The 18,498-nt window shown below is 43.0% G+C and overlaps 2 protein-coding genes across 2 annotated transcripts; one reads left to right on the top strand and one right to left on the bottom strand.

The window, feature by feature from the left end:
• Positions 1-1,488: 1,488 nt before the first annotated feature.
• Positions 1,489-5,128, top strand: zmp:0000000881 (uncharacterized). Its single transcript, XM_061080974.1, has 5 exons — positions 1,489-1,634; positions 1,777-1,915; positions 2,054-2,161; positions 3,622-4,032; positions 4,567-5,128. The coding sequence occupies exons 1-5, from the start codon at positions 1,489-1,491 to the stop codon at positions 4,822-4,824; spliced, it is 1,062 nt and encodes a 353-aa protein (XP_060936957.1). The 3' UTR covers positions 4,825-5,128.
• A 1,941-nt stretch (positions 5,129-7,069) lies between these two features.
• Positions 7,070-16,397, bottom strand: si:dkey-199f5.8 (beta-1,4-galactosyltransferase 3). The gene is made up of 6 exons (XM_061081772.1): positions 15,234-16,397; positions 12,703-12,938; positions 11,821-12,008; positions 11,593-11,715; positions 11,223-11,327; positions 7,070-11,108 (listed from the first exon to the last, which is right to left on the bottom strand). Exons 1-6 carry the CDS (start codon positions 15,505-15,507, stop codon positions 10,880-10,882), a joined length of 1,155 nt encoding a protein of 384 aa, XP_060937755.1. The 5' UTR covers positions 15,508-16,397; the 3' UTR covers positions 7,070-10,879.
• Positions 16,398-18,498: the final 2,101 nt, after the last annotated feature.

The following is an 18,498-nucleotide window of genomic DNA, read 5'->3' as shown; positions in this document are numbered from 1 at the left end:
AGGCCAGTATAGATAACACAGGAGCTGTTATTTAGTCAACAGGTTCAGATAAGGTTGATTTGTGAGCTCCACCACTGAGGTCTATTCACTCACTTCAGGATTCAGGAAATCCTGGTTCCACACGCTCAACATCACCTCCCATCTTCGGTAAATTGTTCAAATTTTGATCCGCATTATTGGCAGCGAGTTATCAAGGTGATGGCCACGCATGATTCACAGTGTTTCTCAGCAGAGGCGACACTCCCTTCCTGAGAATCCTTACTTCTATTTGTTTGAACATATTTCCTCTTTATGATGGAGACGCTCGCGCTGATAAGAATCCTTGATGAAAGACTCGACTTGTAAATTCCGCACATTGGCCTTGTGGTTAGCGAGCAGTTTGGTGAATGAGTTAGTTAAATAAAGTACTTTAAAAGGGGCTTGGGTAAAGAACTTGTGAAAATGTACTTAGTTCCTTTAGATGAGGTTGTGAGAGGGTATTAGTGGCTTAATGAATAACCTTGTGCTTAAATATACTGAAACACTCTGCTACTTAGAATTCTATTTAATGAATAGCCTCCCTTGTTTCATAGCCTTTCACACATTAGGATAAAATCTCTTTCTGCCAGAGTTTGAGTCACAGTCCGAAACTAAAGGTGACTAAGAGGAAAGTCCCGTAAATCACACGTGTCCAGGTAGAAAAAGCTGGAGAACAGGAAGTTTGCTTAGGAGAGGATCCTCAAACAGGCCCGGCACCACGAAGGGGCTCAAGCAGGCGAAGCCCCTTCAGTTGTACAAAGCTAGGGTTGGTAATCCTGGAAAAGCCAGAAAGAGCAGGCTACAATATTAAATCAATACACACAGACACACACACACACACCCACAGACACAGACACACCAAAGCTATGCCGCCAAAACCGATCAACTGATAGTTGATGGAAACCGACTTTTCCGTGACTCTCTCCTAACTTCTATCGTCTCTGCTTCAGCGATCCCAATGAAATGATTTTTCGTGTTTATTACAGTCCTGCGACGGTCAGTTAAAGTTGTGAGGACCCCGACAACTTTATTGATGGCTATCTGGCCATGAAGAATATTTCAACAAATACGATTTAAAACATTGTCTCAGAGACCAGTTGACAACTATACCTTTAACCTTTTGTACTATATAAAAAAGGGGCGGCCTGGTGGTGTGACAGAAAGAAGGCTTCCAGCTCAGTTTGGTCTTTCTGTTGAGTTTGCATGTTCTCCCCGTGTCTGTGTTTTCTCCAGGAACTCTGACTCCCCCCACAGTCCACAGACATGCATATTGTATTTTGTACCCCACCTCTCGGCCAATATCAGCTACAATCGGCTGGATAAGCTTATAAGCTACATAGATAATTGATGGATGCGTAGGAAAATTGCAAAAAGCTAAAAGAAATCAAAAACTATGGTCATAGTCAGGGCTTCAACATGAATGTAAAAATGGCCTCACTCTCACTCTCCAGCCTCCACGACGTCCCCTAGATGGCGTACTCCACTTCCACAATCGCTGAGGGCTGTTTCGGGAAGGTCTACAAAGAGAAGTACAACGACACCTGGGCCGCGATAAAGAGGGTCCCCCAACATCTCATCAGCAGGAAGGACCTGGAGAGAGAGTGTGATGTGTACAAGTACGTAGCAACGTAGAGTTTCAGGGTCTAGAGCTGATATCTGCGCAGGAGATTTATCTACTCCCAAAGGATCCAGGTCATTTTGATTCATTTGATTTAATTTGTCCATTTCTTTTTGACATGTGTTGCCGCTGATCTGCAGCAAGTTGACTCATCCCAACATAGTGAAGCTTCTGGGAAACATAAATCTGAAAGACGGGAAATGGGTCATTCCTCTGGAGTTCATCTTCGGAGAGGACCTGGAGACGACCATCTTCAAAGCTTCCAAGTCTAAAATACAAGTAGGACACGATATGATGTGACGGCCACACTGGGTGCAAGATGAAATTTAGGGCTGGGGTTAAAGATAGTAATAATAATGAAACTTTAAATATTCTGCTTATCCGGCTAAACTTGATTTAAAATTCTCCTCTCCACAGTTGACTCCATCTAATCGAGGAACTATCATTATTGGCATGTGTGAAGGGCTGCAGCACCTCCACTCCAAAGATATTGTCCATCAAGACCTCAAGCCTGAAAACATAATGGTGAGTGGGCAACGTGGACTAATGCTCGGGTCAGATATGAGCTGCAGCTCCAAGAAAACTCAATAGAAGGAAAAAAGATATAAATGCTTTAATTAGTATATGGCTTATGCTAGTTTTATTGCCTGCATTTCTAATAATATTGGGATGATGCAATCAGAGGGATTAAACCAAAATAATCGTCAATGACAAGTTAAGCCCAATTTATGCTTGAGCGTATTTTGTAAAACGGATAGATAAGACCGCCCTATCCGTCGTGAAACGCCCTCTCCGAGTGCTTCGGACAGCTTTTCGTACACCTCTGATTTTTCTAACTGTCCGTGTTGTGTCGGAGAGCCCGCGGACATCTCTTGGCTGTGATTGGTCCGTGAACGACATCATTTCCGTATGTCGTCATTTCCGTACGACGTCATTTCTGTTCGACGTCATTTCCGGACCTGTATCTTCCTGATTCACAATAAACACATAAACAACTACGATTCTACGATTAATGTGACGTGTGTGTTAAGCCAGCGGAGTTGTCCGGCTGATGGTGGCTCGTTCGAGCACTGACGACATGTGTGCACGGTCACACACGGTTAGAACGAGCTTTCAAAACGGCGCTAGCAGGCTAGGCTAGCGGGCTAGCCACCATGCTAACTGCGGTGGTAACAGTGCAGAACCCCGCCGTCACGACTTTAATTCCACTTCTATCATGACACTGTTTCTATAATACCGCCAGGTTAGAAGCAAACACTGGGTAGTAGTTAGTGTCGGGAGTCCCTGCTGACTGTGTGTGGAAGCTGGGGGGGGAGCTAGCTGGGGGAAGCTAGCTAGGTCCGTGTAGCCTCAAGCAGATTCAAGCTGTGGAATCAGCAACACAGTTGGGAAACAAGACCGGGGAACCGCTGCGCTAAGAAACGATACCACAGCATTATGACCCGCTGGGTGTCACTTTATTTAGTTCTGTTAGTTGCCATGGTTCAGTGTGTGGGAGACAGAGATAAACAGAGACACGTGGACTTCTTCTTCCTAAAAATTGGGGTAGGCTTCTCTGAGCTCGTCTTCCGTTGCGCCACCTATGGGTTTGGCGGTGAATTTTATTCGACGTACAGTGGTCGGAGAAGTAAAAATCAAAAAGACTCTTCGTCTCCCGCTGAGCCCTCTCCGAGAAACGGATACGTAGAAGTATCTAAGAGCCTTTAATATTCCTCAGGAATATTTAGCAGGTTTCACCAGTTTCTGTCGCTGAGAAACTTCTTTTTGCAGCATTTCAGTTTCCGTTGTGTATGTCTGGTTAAATAATTATTTCAGTGGCAATGATCGTTTCTCTATTTGCTTCAGTGTCAGTTTTCATTCTTTTTAGCCATGTTAGCACATAGACTGTAAATAAAGACAGATGACACGTCTCCACCTCCTCCCACTATCCAGAAATTTTGCCTATTTAGAAACTTTTTCTCACAAACTAAACATTTGTCCTCCAGGTGGAACATGACACCCACAGAGCAGTGATCATCGACCTGGGACTCGCCAAGTTCTTCCGACGTGGTCTCAACTCTGCCGTTGACATGGGCAACGAGGCCTACTCGGCCCCCGAGGTGCTGCAGAGGGGCAGCCAGCGGGACCAGCGCTCAGACGTGTGGGCCATGGGGAAGATCATCGCCGAGCTCTGCGCCCGGATTCGACTGTACACACCCAGCGTCTGCCCCGCCAAGATCAAGGACACCCTGCACGATCAGCCATACTGCCACTCTGTGTGCAGGATGGTGGAGCCCAACCCTTCCCTGAGGGCCTCCGTTGGGGGGGTCATCAGTGAAATACGAAGGGCCGGAGCTGCAGGAAACGTCACCAACGCTCCTACGCAAAAAGACCACCTCAAGCCACCTTCAGCCAATGTCAATGCCAGGAACAGGGATCCATCTCCCCTGAGAAGAGATCCATCGCCACTCAACAGGGATCCTTCCCCATTAAACAGAGCCCCATCACCCTTCAACAGAGATCCTTCCCCATTAAACAGAGCCCCATCACCATACAACAGGGATCCTTCCCCATTAAACAGAGCCCCATCACCATACAACAGGGATCCTTCCCCATTAAACAGAGCCCCATCACCATACAACAGGGATCCTTCCCCATTAAACAGAGCCCCATCACCATTCCACAGAGATCCTTCCCCATTAAACAGGGATCCTTCCCCATTAAACAGAGCCCCATCACCATTCCACAGAGATCCCTCCCCATTAAACAGGGATCCTTCCCCGTTGAACAGAGCCCCATCACCATACAACAGGGATCCTTCCCCGTTGAACAGAGCCCCATCACCATACAACAGGGATCCTTTACCATTTAAACGAGATCCTTCACCGCTAAACTGGGAGCGATCACCCAGACCAGACACCAAAGCACAGCGCCCCACTCCCCCTGTCCAGCGGAGGACTGAGGACAAAGACAAAAGCCAGGCTCTGGTGCCGACAGGGGGGGGCGACGTCACACAGGGTCTCATGAAAATGAGGCTTTACCAAGAGGCCGCCAAGGATCTGCCCTGCAACCTGCCCACGACAGGGAGGGTGGTGGTGCAGCGCTTTGAGAAGAAAAACGGGGAGGTGGAAACTTGGGAGCAGAAGGAGGTGGTGACACGTGACGGGAAGATCGTCAAGTTCGACAACGTCAAGTTTAACAGCAAGTAGGAACGAGAGTTTAGGGATTTGTTAAATGTCGTCACAAAGCATTTGATCTGGTTTGATTAGGGTCAGATCCTCTGGGGAGAGTTTGTAAACATACATTTCCAAAGAGTAAACTGAGAAACTGTAAGAAAAACACTCTCTGGGTGTTTAACGCTGTGATAAGAAGAGATCTTGACAAAGTTGGTTGGTTGTGCCTGAACATGATGTTCGGGAATTTGACAGAGCTGATAATTTTCTTGCCAAGACAGAAATGTCCCCAGGGGGGAACAACCATTTTGTTCATGTTTTTCAGCATTTGAGCACTTGACACTGTGAACATTCAATTTATTAAAATAAATCTGAAAATTCTGTATCAGTTGCAGGGCTGTTTTTGTTTTGTTCAGTATTGTTTTTTTCATTGGTTTGTAGCTGTTTCTCTAATCTGAAAATCTGAGCTTCATTTGAATTAATTGGTTCATACAGAGGAATATTAACAATTGGATCTCATGCTTTTTTTCACAGCAGAAGAACTCTGGTCAGGATAAATTGTCTTAGATTCATATTGTTTCCTTATTCCTAAAGGAGGGGTTAGCAGAAACGTTGTAGATCTTTTGTGATCTTCAAATTGTCACGATACAAAAGAGGATCAGCAGACTTTTCCTCTGGGCTCTGGTCCATTCCTGAGTCAAGGATGGTTCAGACTCCAGACAAGAAAACCTGTCGATGGCTGGAAGATGAAACGATTTTCAGTGGAGTTTATTTTTGTAAATTTATGTTTGTAAATCCCCAAATCACAACATGCATTACCCAAAACACGATCAGGTTTCTGGCAATTTAACTGAAACTGGATGAAATAATACCGTGATGAGGCTACTGGTAAAACCTGTAATTCCTGAACTGTGAGGTGCAGAATCAGAAAAGGAAACAGAAACAGAAAAAGCAAAAAACAATTCTGAGAAACCATGTTAAAACCTGCCATTGTGTATCCATCAAAATAAAATCTAAGCTTTGAACAATTTGCATTTTAGATGTTATAGCATGTATCAATCAGAGCCTCTGAAATGAGGTGGTGACAATTCTGTTGCAATTTCTATTATCAATTAACACGCTGAAATTGTTTGAAGCCAAGGAAAACAGAAAAAAATGCCAGTTGCAATATTGATAAAGAAAATCACTTAACTCAAGTCTACAATGACGAGTTGAATTCACTACAACACAAGACAGGCGCTCGTGTGGTAATATTGCAAATCTGTGTTTCCTCATTCAAGATTCAGTGTAATAAAGCCACTGCACGTTTCCTGCTCCTCCTCCAAACCGGTGACACATCTCCTGCTTCTGCTCATGTGGTTTTTACGATTAAGTCTAGTTAAGTTCATCTGAGACTGCACACATTGAGGAAGTCGGCCGTGTGGTTTCCTTTCCAGAATTCAGTCGACGTGCGTGTCTTCCAGGCTGCAAACAGTCGACTGCATGTGAGTGAAGTGCAATGGTTCAGTGTGTAGAGTTGTATGGTGAATGTATTGTAGTGATGAAGTTGCATGTTGCAGCAGGGATTCACCTCACCTGGCCCTCCGCTTCCAAACATGTGGAAACCTGTGGTAACATTCAGGTGTCATAAAACCTGAACAGATGTTTAGTTTGTCCACTTTGGGCTTCTGTAAAAAACATTGCACTCCGTAGAGAGGAGCTGGTGTAAATATAAAGTATTTAAATGTAGAAGGTCCATTCTAGGGTAAATAAAGCAACAATTCATTCAATTTAGATGAAACACAAGAGTGAAAACATCCCTTGGATTATTCTATATAAAATTTCTGCCAAAAGATCCCTTTCACCTAAATCTTACACATGGAACTTTTAAAAGTTAAATGGTTTTCTCAGTGCTAACATGGCGACATAGCATTTCAGTCGTTAGTTTTGCAGGTATGGCCAGAAAGCGAAGTGGAGGAGGAAAAGGCTCACCTGCAGGTGGCGCTGTGAGGGTGGGGAGATGAAGAGCAAGGGCAAGGCCATGTAAACATTCATTTACCTCAGTTGCGATATGAGGAAGGATTAAACCATTTTAAGACCATGAGGGGAATTTGTTAAGACCAACCTTTAAAATATGAAATTTGATATAAAGGAGAGTTTTAGATAATAGGCAACAAGCTACTATGGGCGACTTCAATGAGATCTTTAGTCCATTTTGACAAACAAACCAACTTACCGACCACATGTACAAGTGAAAACATAACCTGCACAGAGTTAAAAATGAAAAACCCAAATGACAGCATTTGTTTTGAATTATCCGTTTATTAATGAATTTAAGGCCACTTGGGACTGTGCAGAATTGAGAGCAGAAGGTTCACAAAGTCACGTTGCCCTTGGTTGTACCAGTCTCACCCTGCGGTGACTGATTTCTATTGTTGCTGAGCTTATTCACATCAGAATGGAGTCGAAATCAAATAAAACCTAAAGCATCTAAAAAGTGTTAAAATCATGAAATGTGACTTTGGACACACCAGCATCTTTTTGTACATTTTGCTCAAAAATGCCCTTTTTCTCGTTCTCTAAAGTTAAACAAAAGTGAGGGGCACTCCGCACAGCAAATGGAAGTTTACATATAAAGTCACGACAACAGTTTCTGGATCACAAAACAGACACTTCATGCTTCACATTTTTATAGGCGAGCACTGGTATGAATCACCGTGGGCCCCGTACATTCCCATATCCTCAATAATAGGTTCTCTGCCATGCATGTTTAGTCTTGATATAAAAAGAAAATTGCGCCGTGAGCAAGTGTTGAACCAGTGCAGTGTGTGTCGCTAAGGCCATAGGAGATGAACATGAGTTCATTTTAAACGCTTATAGTATTTGGGCATCTATTTTAAGAAGAATAACAGGCAACTGTTCTCAAACCTTGTCTCATTCGCTTCAGCAAATATCACGATGACAAATAATGTAGAGAAAAATGACAGAATATGAACAAAAAGAAAAATATCATGAACTATCCTCAAGCTTTCACTCATAAAACATCATTCTTTTAATCCGTGGTTTGGGAACTCATTCAGGTTTGTCTTGAAGGACTGTAAATAAAGATGGACGACATTACAACAGTGTCATGAACCCCAAGTTCTCCATGTTAATGGGTGGAACATGGATGGGACTAAAAATTTAATTAAAAAAACATGTGAATCTAATGAATTGTCTCAAAGATGGTTTCTGATATTTTAGGTAGGCATTTTCAAATGCTAATTTCCCTGTTAAGTTTGATTCTAATTAGTAATTTGATGCCATAAAATTAGGGTGCAACATCATGATTGACAGCTGGGACTAACTCACTATTGAGCGAGTGCATGTACTGGCAGGAGCTCCACCCCCCCAAATGTCAGCGTTCACATCTGGGTTATATTGTCTTTGTTTCTGGATAACGTGCGTCGTCCATCTTTAAACAGTCCGTGGTCTCAAAACCTTTTTAAACACAGACCTGAAAGAGGTTTGAAATGGTGATAGGTCCATTAAGTTGGAGAATTACAGCTTTACAGAAATCATCGTGACATATGGAGCAAATCCTATACACACACATTTTTATAGCCATCAGCACAGCTTCCATGCAGTCGTCTTTGGTTTCAACTTGTCCGCCTGTCAACACAGACACTCAGTGGATAAAGGGACTGTTTCAGTTTTTACTTATCGACAATCAAATCTGTCAGAGTAGTGGAGGTGAGGGTGGAGGTGGAGGAGGAGGAGGGATGCAGTATGAGGGCACAGGGTGAAGGGACATGGCAAATGTCTCAGCAAAATTCAAACTCCGATAATTTAGAAATGTATCTTTCCTCATCAATACATCACCATGACAACGGTGCATTTAGACATTATTGTGTAGCGTTTCAATTCACTAAATCTGTCCATGGGCTCGCAAGATTCCCTGAAAAACACAGAAGACGATAAAATCCTTTAACTGAACCGAAGGGAAAACATGAAAATGATCTTTTGCGACTACAGCAGCCGTAACCATGGAGATTTCACCAGATGAAAAATAATTTGGCGGGAGTGAATTACATTTGATGTAATCAGGGAAAACTCAGGTCGGCGTCAAACACAAAAAACACAATTGCTTCAGTTATTTCTCCGACCTGAGGCACAATCTGATATATCCTGTGGATACGTGTGAGAAGGTAAAGCAAAGAGACTCCATTCTGATGTGAATCACAAGCTCTGCTGCTCTATTTGAAGAAGGCAAATACACACACACAAAAAAAACACAAATAAAAAGCAGATATTTGACATGCGGAAATGAAAGGAAATCATTCAAAAGGCTGAACTGAATGCACTCGTTACTGCTAAGATAAACGCTACAGACGAAATGTACCTCGTCTTCACTTCATCCTCAGTCCCACTGGTGATTCTACTGAATCTATAACAACAGGCCAAACCATGTGCCGCTCCGAAAACAGGAGAAAGCTTCAGCCTATATTTTCATGTACGAGCTAAACTGAAACCAAGCGGGATCTCTGTTCAAGAACCATTTCTAGGTAAAAGTGCAGAGAAAGATATATAGATATGTGCACAGTTATTATAGATGTCGTACTCGTTGCAGCAGCTTCACACTCGTTCACTCACGTATTCATTGGCTTTGAGACAAAAAAATATAGGTCCGACTCTGTTGTGGCACAGTGTGACTGCAGGAAATCGCAGCTACTGCTCCATCTAAACCCAGTATTCTAAGATAATGTAAAATACGAGTGAAAAGACAAAAACAAGATTCTAAGGCATCGCAAGGTTTAACCAGCGACCGCAGCGCTGTAGATATACAAACTCATAGAGTCCAACTTTTAGCCTTCTCTCTTTGCTTTGGCTGCCATGGAAGAATAATCAGCGATCATCATCGTGGAGAGCCGTCAGCCAAGGGTGGGGGGAAAAAAAAATCACGTCTTTAGTTTTTATTTTCAAAAAACCAGGGGCCGTATTCATGAAGCTTCCCGATACGAAGAGCTGCTCCTAGTGGTGAAATTCAAAAAGAAACTCGTAGATTTAAGATGGATCCTAACAACTTCCCCTTAGTTAAGTCTAAAGTTTTAAAAGAGGTGGGAGGAGGACTTTTAAGAAACTTTTTTGAAGCTAACAATATTTGAATAAATCTCAGACGAGTGGAACCTGCCTACTTCTATTAGTTTTTACAGTCTGACTGCAGCAACACAGCAACCACCGGTTTCCACACTCCTCACTGCACCACCAGGGGGAGTGAGGAGTTAATCTGCTGGACTTTATTCTTCCTACCTTGGCCTCTTGGTTTGAGCTGTGACATTGAAATGATTTTGCACTTGTTGACAAACAGAGCTGATAATAAATATGGATTGCGGTGCAAATGTTTTTTTCTGGTTCCTTCACTTCCTTCTATTGCTTGTTTGCTGGTTCACGTTAAAGTAACGCGACGGCCATCGCTGCACCAGGCTGGTTAACAATCGCTTGAATCAATATAAGCGGGGATATTTTCCTCCCTTTAAAACAAATTGATTAGATACTGAAATCACCAGCATGGTAAATAAACAATTTAAATAAATAAAACTACCAGCGTGTGAGCAGGCGTTTGCACAGGTAGGCCTGTGTAACTAAACATTTTGTGGGCTCCTTTAAAACTATAGCCTATTTATTCAAAATAGATTAAGTATAAAACCATCATGATCACCTTTGTCTTAATGGAGACTAAATTCTATGATTGCCCCTTTGTCCATATTTCAGTTTCATATCTGTGGATCACATTTTATAAAAGAAAGCATCAGCTGGCACCAGGCTCCACCACACCTCCTCACTTAGGTCAAAGTTTCTGTCCCTGCTTTGCTCAGAGTTGCTTTGACAAGTTTCGTAAGTCACTCCAAGTTGCGAGTCTCGCTACAAATGTTCCAGCAAAATTGGGAGCTTTCTGAGATTATAATGTCTGTGAATACGGCCCCAGGTGTAATTATCACTTAAATGACGGTATCATGTCTATTCTCCACAAACAGACAAAAAAAGAAGCTTGAAATGAGCAACAAGGCTTCAGGCCACTGAGAAGAAACCATCTGACAGGATCATCCTCCTGAAGTAATGGCAAAGTGCAGCACTAGCTGTCTTTTTTGAGGGAGGACTTTTCCTTCTGTTTGACTTGCGCTGGCACTTTAGGAGCAGTTTTTCCCGCAAATGGAGGACGTGGGTGTAGTCCGTCCTCAGTGCCGATGTTGACCGTGATGTTTGTGTAGAGGGGCATGTGTTGCCGTGAAATGATCTCATATTCCGCTGTGTTCATCCCATCCGACTTCCAGCTCTGACGTGTCTTGGCCAGCATATTGAACCTTTAAATGGAGAACATTGAAAGCAGAGTTCAACCTCTTGACCGCATCGCTTTATCCAATTAAAAACGTTTTAATTCTGCAACTGCACATATGAGATCAAAGTGTTCACTGCACCTCTTTGGGTTCACGTCGTTTCCTTTGTCCAGCTTGTGCTTTATCATCTTGTAACGGCCGACTTTCACTGATGGACGACTGATGTACATCCCCCCCAGAGACACCCTGAGAAGATGAGACACACAAGGGTCAGTCTTTCACACAGTCTAACAGCTGTTGGAGTTGGAATTGGCCATTTTTGTAAATAATCTAAATCAGCAGTATTTTCCATTTTTTTTAGATGTTTGAAATAGTTTGATTGAGTATTAGGATAAATGTCATATGAGTGATCTATAAAAAGTAAAACACTGGGAGTATCATCGTCTGTCAGGGTGTGGATTCATTTTTTACCACAGTACAATGTCTCATTCCTAAAAGAAACTATTCTCACCTGACTCCAATATCATCGTCCTCTCCACCCCAGCCCCAGTAGTTGTTGGGAAAACCGTTCATTTTGAGGTAATGCAGTGGCGACAGAGCCGACACTCCACCAAAGTACATCTTGTATGGAAGCCTGTAGATGATTAAAGATCGCAAAAACCCAGATTAGTCTTTCAAATATAGATGGAGCACACAATGTGATAAAAGGTCCGTCTGGGAACCCTTCAATGGAACGCACTTGTAGCCAAACTTGTCCATGGCGATGGCCGAGTGCTTCGGGTTGCCATCGCAGACGTATGTGTTGCGATCGTCCTCTGGAATGAGGTCCACGTCGTGAAAGAAGAGACAGTCCCAGTCCTCCTCCCTCATGGCCTCCCGGAAACCCACATTCATCAGCTTGGCTCTGTTAAACGTGTAGTTTCCAGCCTGCGAAGCGAACATACACACTTAGTGTCAGATATCTGTTTGAAGGCTTGACACAGTGGTGAGATCTGACAACTGCTGACCTTACTTGTCTTAAAGTGTTGGTTTAATATATTTAATTGGGCACTTCAGTTCAGCCTGTGACAGTTTGAGAATTTTTTACTCATAAAAGGAAGTTTGGCTTTACATTAAATAAATCTAAAATACTTAAGATCGCACAATTAATTGTTAGGAATTAAGTGGATCAATTAAACGCTGTATCCAGACAAAGATAAGTGTGTAATGAATCATATATTCAGACCTTATTTTCCAAACTTATCCTTAAAAAAGCAGCACAACAGCTGATGAAGGGTTTATCACCTGCTAGATTAACTTTAAGCTTTTATGTTAACAGAGCGAGACATGTGGCAAATCCAGCTCTTGAGGTGTAAGAGATAAGAAGCTGAGGAGTAAACATCCATCCACTGTTAAAGAAGCTCAGGAGATTAAACCACTCTAAACCACTTAAGTTGTATTATACTCCAACATGCACTACCAGTAACGGGACACAAGAGGGCACTCTTCAGCTAACCTCAACTGTAACACCGGCCAAAAAATCTAACTGCATACAGAGCAAATTAAGTAGATGAACAAAAACTTGGGTTTCTAACAAATGTAAAAGCACTACCTTAAATGTTCCTTCAGAAAATAGTTTTACCTGATGAATGATGTAAATTCCATAGTTGAGCTGCTGACGTTGCAGAAAAGGGTGTAGGTAGTAGAGCAGGAACTTGAGGTGATGCTCCCTGTGTCTGTGGGGAATGATGATGGCAGTTCGATGCCTGGCCTCACAGTCAGGTGGCCTGTAACGTCCCCCCCGAACCACCAGGGGATTTTTCCTCACAACCTCTGCTAGACTGAGCCCTGATGGGAAGTTGACGTGGATCGGCCCGCCTGGGAACACAAATCAGTCTGCTGTCATCACCATGTTTAATAGAGGGAAGGAAAATAATCTGGTAACACTATTAGAGCCTGTTTTTTTAATTTGATATCACGGTTTACAATGTCCTTGACATCCTGAACTTCACTTATTCCTGGAAAAACGACAATCTTGATTCTGGAATATGTTTTCAAGTGTACCAATAACAGTTCTGGTATGTGTTATTTGATACCCACAGTGTATTATAGGCCCTTATACATTCTTAACTAACTAGCTTTTCAAACAAGAAATAGTAAAACTGAGTTTTGTACCATCAGCTCAAAAGATCTAGTTACTCTGTGTACCAGTGTCACAGACAGGTCAATGTGTTTACATGTGTTTACAATGTGTTTTTGAAGTAAAAATCTGAGATAGTTTTTGATCTGTAGTTTTTATAAAACAAGTTTAACACGATGTCAGGGTTTCGAGGATTTGTTTAACTATTTCAACGTGCAGATTGACTGGTATTGCGTCATTTTGATTGTTCCAAGTAATCTCCACCAGTCAACAGTCATAAACCTGTTTGTGGGTGTTTTCACTACCTGCTGCCTAACAGAGTGCAGAGTCATACCTCAAACACCATTTTCCATTATTTTTTCTTAAAGAAAGTCACTGGAGCTGGCAGGCTCAGATATCAACATGTAGTTTAAAATGACCGGCTGTAATCTGGGAACAAAGGGGCAAAGGGCAGAGCCTGGAGAGCAGAAAACTAAGCAGGCTCAATTGTACTGTATAAATATAAAGCAGGAAAGTTTGTGGATCAGACAAATAACAAGGTCCACTTACTATTCCCCCGATAACTTTCAATGGAATCTCGCTTTCTACATTAGCAGATGAAGTTTACTGAGTTGTACTCAAAATGGTTCATTTGATAATTGAGCAACTAAGTCGAAAAATGTGGTTAGGAAGTGGGGCTAAAAGCTCTCGGGAAGTTAAGATTTTTCTACTCGCAATTCCCAAGGCCACAAATGAATTATTTATGTTCAAACACACTACACTCGTAGAAACGGTTTAGTAACTTAACATTCATTCTATGTTATAATGAACAAAAACTGAAGTCTTTAATAAGGGTTAAATCCATTCAGACCTGGTATTATCATGAGAGATCGGCTCACCCTTAAACAGTTCTGAGTACATCAGTTCGCAGCTGGCATTAGAATGTATAAAGTTCAAGTGTGAGCTCACCCCTGAGACACAGGGAGGACACGTTAGAGATCTCATCTCTCAGATCACATTGGGAGGTGGTCTGAGACGCCTGGGTCACATTCTATTATCAGCGTGAACAGACATGTCCTGGGTCACGATGAAGGACCACCTTCACAACTGACATGTTACAGTTTCACAATGATGGTTTTTCACACTAATTTATTTGTGGCCACCGCTACAATATGCCGAGCGCCACATACTGATTCTTAATTATTTCAAATGGGTAAAATCTTATTTAACAGACAAACACAAATACATCGACAATGGACATATGTGGAAACCTGACTAAGAACAACATGGTTGGGTCTTTGCAAACTGAAATGGGAAGTGGGGTCACAGGAGACACTTTCAGGACGTATTCTAATGCCAGGTGTGAACTGACTAACTTAAAGCTGTCCACTGGTGATCTGATCTGTCAGGGGCAGGTGTTAATGCCATGAACAGCAGTAGCACTTTTCTTTAATTGATGTGGTATTCTACATTCTTATCTTATTATTATTATATTACCTGGTGTGTCAATCATACTGAGCCGTGTTTGTGCTGTTTTGAGGTGTTGTGACACTATGACCTGTTCAGCTCGTACAGATCGTCTGACCATCAGTACAACAATACCAGTCAATATCCCTTTGTTGAACCTGCATCAGTGAAACTCAAGAAGGTTTCTGTTTAGGGGATCACCGGCAAGAGAGTATATTCAATATACAAACGTATAAAAAAAGTTTGTTCAAGTTACCCAACCTCCATAACCAACATCTGATACACCTGTACCACAATGAAACTCTTCCACAGTTCATAAGAGAGATGTCAACCTACAACAAGCAGCAGCAGTGCATGTTAGTAGAAGATACAAAAGTTAATAAATATTCAATGTGTTTATTAAAATGTAGGACAAAACTGCAGCACAAACAAATGCAGATGTTTAACTTTTAAACTGGTGAAGTAACCAATTAAAACTGGATAAGTATATCCATGATGGGATTTGAGATCTCAGGTAAGAAGTGAGATATTTTCAGATGCACATTGAGGTATATGATGAAATGAAAAAAGTAAGAGAGCCCACTCACCTATCAAAGGGGATATCTTGGGGCAGTAGGGCATTTCATCCACATGGCCCGGAGTTCTGGGTAGGTGGGAGAGGTTGGCATAGACGTCCCCTCCAATGACGCCGGCTGCAGTGTGGTTGCGGCCTAACGCGGCAGTGGTGTTGGCCTTGCGGAAGATGCGGATGAAGTAGTTGACCCTCTTCTGGTAGCCCTCCCGGGACAGCAGGGCCATGACCACCAGCTGGATGCCCAGGAACATGAACATGTAGCGCCATTTCGACTGCAAAGCGACCATGGCGACGGCTCCGTGTCGTCAAAAAGCAGCGATCAGGAGGAGGCAGTGCAAGAAGTCACCCGACTCTCAGTGGTTTAACGCTGTGGCTCAACGCGCTCGCCCAACACAGAAATTAAATTCTGTAAGGTGATTATTGTCAAGTCTGCATTTGATGGAAGGTGATGTCGTTGCTGTACTTTCTCTAAAATATGGCAACGTGTTTAATGATTACTGAAGTTATTAGGTCTGGTAAAAATGTGGAATCTGAAAATGAAGTCGGATGAGTAAAAAAAAAAATGTAGACCAAGGTAACACAAAAAGGCACTTTTGGTAGGCGGTGATGGAAGGAGACCAAGGAAATTGAAGATTTAAATATTCCTTAATATTAAAATATTAAAATTGGATGTGGCAAATATCTCCAAAGGTGATTGTTGGTCCAATTCGAGATTGGCGTGGGAGAGTAATGCCAGTCCCTCATCATGTAGCTTCACCACCACTGAATCACATCCGTTGCCCCGTGAAGCTCATGCTCCTCCGCTCAGAGAAATGGCAATGTCAGTGTCCCTTGCTCACTCCCTCGCTTTCTCTTCCTCCCTTTGTGAGCTTTATGCTGCCTCCTGTTCTCCCTCATGTTCTCTTCTGAGGGAGGCCTCTGCAACAACAACAACCGCCATGACAAAAGCCAGCATATGCAACCGTACAGGCCCTTTACTTCACAGAGGATTACACTGCTTCCACTGACTCACTGCCTTGACTGACTGGATAGTCGGGGTGGGGGGGAGTGGACCATGACCAGCGTGGGAGGAGCGGTCAGATGGCTGCATGTGGGTGGGTACCTCTGTATTTGCTAGGGGGAGGGTTCCAGAGGAGTCAGGCTGAGAGAAGAAGAAGAAGAAATGGGGAGGGGGGGACGTGGTTCCAGCTGCTATTGTTCCATAATGAAGCCGCTCTGAGAGCCTTCACGCAGCTCACAGGGCCGACAGCCACTGGACTCAGAGGATGGACAGGACCTGGACCAATCACTCCGGCTCTGATAGAAGGAAAAACACACAGAAGAGGCGGGACGGTTACATTGACTGACACTCTGTGGTTAAACCTGTTGACATCAGCAATTTTGAACTTACAGCAGAATGTTTTTCCAATACAAACAATGACTAATTGTGTGCAGCACAGAATGGACTGCGTTGGTTTATTTAAAGAGTCAACAGCACAGTTGGATGGCCTCGACTAATCAGGCCCAGCGTGGGCTCAGGTGCAGATGCCTCCCCGAAGAGAGGCCTGCTGCACACGGTGGACAGCGGACGGGAACTCATGTACCACAGTGCAGCTTTCCCTAATAGCAGTCACTGAAACTCCCAATAAATTCAATACATCTGCTCTGATGCAATGTTGTGTGTTTTAGACCTTGCAAAAACCCTACCGCGGCTCTGGTGCTGTCGGCTGCAGCATCCAACACATTCTTAGCTGCAAATCAATTAGTTCTTGTTAAAGTGGCCTCTCTCAGACAGTTAATCCTAATCCCACTAGATGCTGCGAGCGAGCGAGAGAGAGAGACTGCAAGATACAGAAAAGATAGTTTAAAACAACTAGAGCAGCTGTCAACCTCTCACATACACATAATACTGGAACTTATTTGACATCTTAGCTTTAAGTCGGTAACGTCCATGACACTGAAGGAGTTAGGGCTCTGCAATATGACCAAAAAGCTCACGTGCTTGTTGAGATCATTTCACTTCCAGATAATGAAACCGATTGCAACTCGTAGCTTTTCTACCTCCTTCCATTTTCATGATTCTTTGCCATATGGTGTCCCGCTGTGAAAAGCCTCTTGTAACGTCCGAGTCTGGGGTTTGTTCTGAGCACTTAACTGTACTAGACTTGTGATTCTCATCCGTTGATTCTCCATGTACAGTTTGACATGATTCTTGTGTAGGTAGTAAAAATAGGTTAGTGGTGTTTTTAGTCTGTTGTGGGAATGGTATAGACGCACAGAAATATATATATATATATATATATATATAGTATTTATACACAGTAAAGCCCTGGCCCAATTGAATTCTTGCTGAACAGTTACGTATATGAATGGCTGCTTCTCTTTATGTTGAGCTATATATACTGAAACATACAGCCGTCTTGATCAACCACACGATGCACTAATGACATCTGACAACTGCTTGCAGAACATGAGTGTTTATCCATGTATGCAAACTGCTTTGACAGCTGACTGCAAGGATTTTCAATGCAAGGATAATAAAAGATATGTGGATCAAAAGGGAGAGCAAGCTCTGCTTCCTGCCGCAGATGATTTTCATCTGCACGTGGAGCTGTGAACAGATGGGGGATTGACCCCTCTCACTTTGCCTGGCCCCTAAAATAACCCTGTAGATTATGGATATGGTTTATAGAGATCATGCCATAAAGACTCTGATTAATCTTACAGGCAGGGAGTTCAGCTCCAGCACTCAGAGATGTGATCCGGAGCACAAAAACTGGGACAACCCCAAGCTTTTTTCAAAGTAATTACTAAACAGGTTCATGCCTTTCCAGGCTTGCTGGATTGATTTAAACCTCAAACGTTTTCAAGGACGAAACATGCCGATAAGATCACTGTGGTGTTCGAGTTTGAGCTGCAAGATGACTAACCATCATGCACAAGGAAACAAACCCCCCCTTGGGGCTGAATTAAACCTCTATGAAACCCCCGTCATTGTATCCTATATTTCAGTATCACTTTTATCTGTAATGAGATATATGAATGTCTTTACAAAGGCAAGAAAAGACAGGTCTCTTTACTGCTTGTTGCCACGTTGTGATTTAGCTGGCTAGTACAGTGAAGGAATTTGGGGGAAGGAACCTCTTTTACTGAGGCGCAGGCACTGACTTAACTCGCTTATAAAAGGAGACCCAGTGACTAGATTGAGACGACTCTTGCGGTGTTAGCTAACAGGCTGAGGGGTGAACTGAAGAGACAGAAGGACAAAGTGAACTGAGAGGAGCTGGAGGGGGAGATGC

Source organism: Limanda limanda, chromosome 11 (assembly GCF_963576545.1).
Source record: "Limanda limanda chromosome 11, fLimLim1.1, whole genome shotgun sequence".
Taxonomy (NCBI): domain Eukaryota; kingdom Metazoa; phylum Chordata; class Actinopteri; order Pleuronectiformes; family Pleuronectidae; genus Limanda; species Limanda limanda.
The sequence above is the reverse complement of the archived record's forward strand: the minus strand, read 5'-3'. Positions and strand labels throughout refer to the sequence as shown.